This window comes from Terrapene carolina, unplaced genomic scaffold (assembly GCF_002925995.2).
Source record: "Terrapene carolina triunguis isolate 2854851 unplaced genomic scaffold, T_m_triunguis-2.0 Scaffold48602, whole genome shotgun sequence".
NCBI lineage: Eukaryota > Metazoa > Chordata > Testudines > Emydidae > Terrapene > Terrapene triunguis.
Window position 1 is genome coordinate 12,391 of NW_020712953.1, and position 5,208 is coordinate 17,598.

The 5,208-nt window shown below is 45.4% G+C and overlaps 1 protein-coding gene across 1 annotated transcript; it reads right to left on the bottom strand.

The window, feature by feature from the left end:
* Nucleotides 1-596: 596 nt before the first annotated feature.
* On the bottom strand, nt 597-1,550 carry LOC113405685 (olfactory receptor 52R1-like). Its single transcript, XM_026646916.1, has one exon. The coding sequence runs from the start codon at nt 1,542-1,544 to the stop codon at nt 597-599; it is 948 nt and encodes a 315-aa protein (XP_026502701.1). The 5' UTR covers nt 1,545-1,550.
* Nucleotides 1,551-5,208: the final 3,658 nt, after the last annotated feature.

A 5,208-nucleotide genomic window follows, 5' to 3' on the forward strand; every position in this document is an offset into this window, starting at 1 on the left:
ACATAACCAGTGTCCCTTAAGTGACTGGGCACAAGATGTCAGAACATGTTAGTATTAGAGCTGAGTGGGTCTAATATTTATTTTATTTCTTTAAATTAGACACAATGCTCCTGTCAGCTAATTGCTAAGTTATCTGCCACAAAACTAGAGTTTTCAAGACCCTAAGTAGCCCTTGGAATCATGGTTAAAGTTGCCACCCCCACCAAAATCTGAAATGTCTCCCTTGTAGCTGGGGTTGGTGAAAGAAGGTGGAAATGATCCTGCAAATGACAGCGGGAGGGGAATAGAGGAGCAAGCAACAGGTGCGGGGCCTTGGAGGGGAAAGTGTAAAGCAGGGAAGGGGCCTTGGCAGAAGAACTGAGGAAGGGGTGGGGTGTCAGGGTCCAGTTACCAGCAATTAGAGAGGTGGCACCCCACTGAATTGTCATAGACCTATTCCCCAGTTTGTCATGCAGACCCAGCACAGTAATGTCAGGAAAGGATTTAATGTCTTTTTGACTGTCCAGTAAGTGATTCAGGGAAGAGGGCCCAGAACCATGTCACCAGCCAGCTCTGCACGAAGCTCGGTCTGAGAGCCAGAGCACCAGGAGGAAATTTTAGATCCCTTTATGAGTAAGTAGCCGGAGCAGCCTGTCCCGGATCTGTTTGGTCCTCACCCCGTAGATGACGGGGTGTAGCATGGGGGGCACAAGCACATACGCGCTGGCAATGAGAATGTGGAAATGCAGGGGCACGTTGTGGCCAAACCGGTGTGTGAGGAAGGAGAAGAGAGCTGGGATATAAGAGGCTAAGATGACAAAGAGGTGGGAGCCACAGGTCCCAAAAGTCTTGAGCCGGGCGTCCTTTGTGGGGAGGCTGAAAATGGCCCTGAGGACCTGGATATAGGACATGGCGATAAAAAACACATCCAGACCCATCACCACGAATGCCACAGAGAGGCTGTAGTAACTACTGATGCGGACATCAGCGCAGGCCAGCTTCACCATGGCCATGTGCTCACAGTACGAGTGGGGGATGATGTTGGTTCTACAATATGGCCACCGCCTTGCCAGGAAGGGATAGGGCAGTATGAGCATGATGCCACGCAGCACAACGGTCAGGCCAATCTTAGCCACCACAGGGTTTGTCAGGATGGTGGAATGTCTCAGGGGATGGCAGATGGCCACATAACGATCAAAAGCCATGGCCACAAAGATGCCAGACTCCATCGCTGAAAAGCAGTGAATAAAGTACATCTGGGTAAGGCAGGCACTGAAATACATCTCCCTGGAATTGAACCAGAAGATGCTCAGCATTTTGGGCATAATGGACGTAGATATGACCAGGTCGCTGGTGGCCAGCATGCAGAGGAAATAGTACATGGGCTCATGGAGGCTCGGCTCCCTCTTCACAATGAAGAGGATGGTGAAGTTCCCCAAGACAGCTATGATGTACATGGCGCAAAAGGGGATAGAGATCCAGACGTGGGCTGCCTCCAGGCCAGGAATGCCCAACAGGATGAAGGTGGAGGGGTTGGTGAAGTCGGTTGTGTTGGAATCTGACATGGAGTAGGGGAGAAGGTGTCCAACTCAGAGGCAGAACGGTGTCTCCTGAATGTACCGTACATTCACCAGACTTCCTGTGTGAGCCGAGGCTCTAGGGTGATGGTTGCAGTACAAATACCTGGATGGAGAGGCAATGTGAATATGAGACACTACATGCACTACTGGAGGCTGTTCTCATTGGGGGAGCAGATTGGTCGCTCTTCACACACTGAAAAATGACATTTTCATTATTCAGAGAAATGAATTATGAACAACTGGCCCTACTAATGCCAATTCCATATTTGATGGTGCTCCATGAGTTAATAATTCTACATGTCATGGTGTGGGAAACCTTAATAGTCACCAGCAGGAAACACAAGTGTGGATACTGGTTATCCGTCATTGTTCCTTAATGCAATGAAAACCAGGCTAGAGAGTCCATGCTGTAGGGAGCTCCCTATTCACCCGGTTGCTCAAAATCTGAGAGTGTAAAAAAAAAAAACACGTTTGCCAAAACCAACTGGATAAGCGGCAGTTCTGCAGAAAAGGACCTAGGGGTTACAGTGAACAAGAAGCTGGATATGAGTCAGCAGTGTGCCCTTGTTGCCAAGACGGCCAACTGTATATTTGGCTGTATTAGTAGGAGCATTGCCAGCAGATTAAGGAAAGTGATTATTCCCCTCTATTCAACACTGTGTCCTTTACACATCTGGAGTATTGTGTCCAGTTTTGGTCCCCCCACTACAGAAGGGATGTGGACAAACTGGAGAGAGACCAGTGGAGGGCAACAAAAATGATTAGGGGGCTAGAGCACATGACTTATGAGGAGAGGCTGAGGGAACTGGGGTTATTTAGTCTGCAGAAGAGAAGTGTGAGGGGTGATTTGATAGCAGCCTTCAACTACCTGAAGGGGGGTTCCAAAGAGGATGGAGCTAGGCTGTTCTCAGTGGTGACAGATGACAGAACAAGGAGTAATGGTCTCAAGTTGCAGTGGGGGAGGTCTAGGTTGGATATTAGGAAACACTATTTCACTAGGAGGGTGGTGAAGCACTGGAATGGGTTCCCTAGGGAGGTGGTGGAATCTCCTTCCTTAGAGGTTTTTAAAGTCAGGCTTGACAAAGCCCTGGCTGGGATGATTTAGTTGGTGCTTGTCCTGCTTTGAGCAGGGGGTTGGACTAGATACCTCCTGAGGTCCCTTCCAGCCCTGATATTCTATGATTCTATGTGCCAGGGAGAAACATCCGAACTAGAACATACCTCAGGGAAAAGACCTGGGTTTTGATAGCAGCTCAATGGAAACACCTGCTCATTCACAGCAATGGCCAAATCAAAGCCAATGTTTGGATGCCTAAGGAATGGGATGGAGAATAACCTGCTCTGGATATGTGCTCAGTTTTGGTCATCCAGTCACTAAAAAGGATACAGCATTATAAAGAGGATTTCCGAGACAGGCTCTGAGAATGGGGAAGGCTGTCATATGTGGACAGACTGAAACATATGGGACAGTTTACTTTAGAGAAGAGACAATAAGGGGGGCATATGATAGAGGGAAAGAATAGAACTGATTACATTCAATTGGACAAACAGAGAACCATTCCCAAGCAGTAATACCTATAGATACTTAATGCTTCAAAAGGGCTAATTGCCCAAAACTGAAGAAAATTTTCAAGAAAACTGATTGGGAGGAAAATATTGGACAGAAAAATGGGAATGAAACTTGGGAATTCATTAAGAAGAGTTTATTGGATAGCTAAATAGTCACGATTCCACAGTCAAGGAAGTGGAGAACTTTGGCTAAAATCCCAGTTCAGTGGCAAAGTGAATGTGCGGGGGAGCAATAGATAACAAAGGGAAAAAATGGAAAATGATAGAATATCAGGGTTAGAAGGGACCTCAGGAGGTCATCTAGTCTAACCACACTGCTCAAAGCAGTACCAATCCCTAGACAAATTTTTGCTCCAGATCCCTAAACGCCCCCCTTAAGGATTGAACTCACAACCCTGGGTTTAGCAGGCCAATACGCAAACCACTGAGCTATCCCTCCCCCCATTTCTTGATAGCAAGTAATACAAATTGGAAGATATGAAAATTGATGAGGGATGTTAAGGGCATCAGAGAAAAATCCATGCTTGGCAATGCTGAGGATAACAAAAAGGAGGTTATTAAGTATATTAAGAACAAAAGAAATCCTAGAAAAGGTTTAGGCCAATTCCTAGAGGTAGAAAGGATTCTCATTAATGTTGCAGATAGCGTAGATGTGTTGCAGAAATAGTTTTGTTCTGCATTTAGAAAGAAGCAGTATGATGTACTCATATCACATGAAGTGATGAAATACCGCCCAGTCCATTAGCTGCCAAGGAGAATGTTAAACAGCATCTACAGTGGATGCTTAGAGTTACGAACACTAGAGTTACAAACTGACCGATCAACCACACAGCTCCTTCGGAAGTAGAAGTGCACAATCTGTCAGTAGCAGAGCCACACAAAAAAGGCAAATACAGGACAGTTCTGTGTTAAATGTAAAGTATTTTTTAAAAAAGGAAAATTTTTTAAAAAGGTCTCACAAGATTAGGAAACAATGGAAAAGCTGGTATGGGATTAGTTAAAAAAAAGTCTAGGAATATAATTAATGCCTGTAAACAACATGGTTTATGGAAAACAGGTCTTGTCAAGTAAAACTAAGTAGATCCTTTAAAGAGCATGTTTGGCTGGTCAAAGGTACTGCGCAGGTACAATAAACTTCAATTTCTCTGAGACATTTGATTTAGTAGGAAAAACATTCAGATAAAAAAAGAACAGTACAATATCAGAAGAGCACATGTAAAGTGGATTAAAAACTGGCTAACTGACAGATCTCAGAAAGCCACTCTCAATGGGGGTGAATGGGGGTGTTTCTAGTGGGGTTCTGCGGTGATCAGTTCTTGGCCTGATGCTACTGAATATTTTCATCACTGATCTGGAAGGAAATAGAAAATCACTGCAGATAAAATTTGCAGCTGACCAAAAGCTTGGCAGAGTGGTTACAATGAGGAGGCCAGGGCAGGCAATACCGATTGATCTGGAGCATTTGGTGAGCTGGGCCCATACAAACAAACTGCTTTAATACAGTCACATTAAAAGTTATACTCTCAGAACAGACAATGCAGGCCCGACCCATGGACTAGGGCACTGTATTATGGAATGCACAGACCCTGAAAAGGATTTAGGGGTCACTGTGAACAACCAACTCATTGTTAGCTCCGAGTGAGGTGTTGTGGCCAAAAGCGCTGATGCGATCCTCGGATGCATAAACAGGGGAGAGGTGAGTTGGAGCAGGGGAAGGATTTTACCTCTGCACATGGCATTGGTGAAACCAACTGTGTCCAGTTCCGGGGTCCACATTTCAAAGAGGCTGTTGAGAAATTGGAGAGGGTGCAGAAAAGAGCCTCAAAACTGATTGGAGGCTGGAGAAAATGCCAGACAGTGAGAGACTAAAAGGGCATCAGATATTTAACTTATCAAAAGATGATTAAGTGGAGACTTTCATGGGGTGAAAAGCATTGGTAAAGCGGAGAAAGGCAGAGCAAGACCCAATGGCTGGAAGCTGAAGCCAGACAAATTCCAGTTGGAAATAAGGGCCAAATGTTTAGCACTGAGGATGATTAATCGTTGGAACAAACTGCGAAGGGAAGTGGTGGATTCTCCA

Excerpts from the sequence above, each read along its gene's own strand:
- LOC113405685 (XM_026646916.1), bottom strand. The coding sequence starts at position 1,544 with ATGTCAGATTCCAACACAACCGACTTCACCAACCCCTCCACCTTCATC.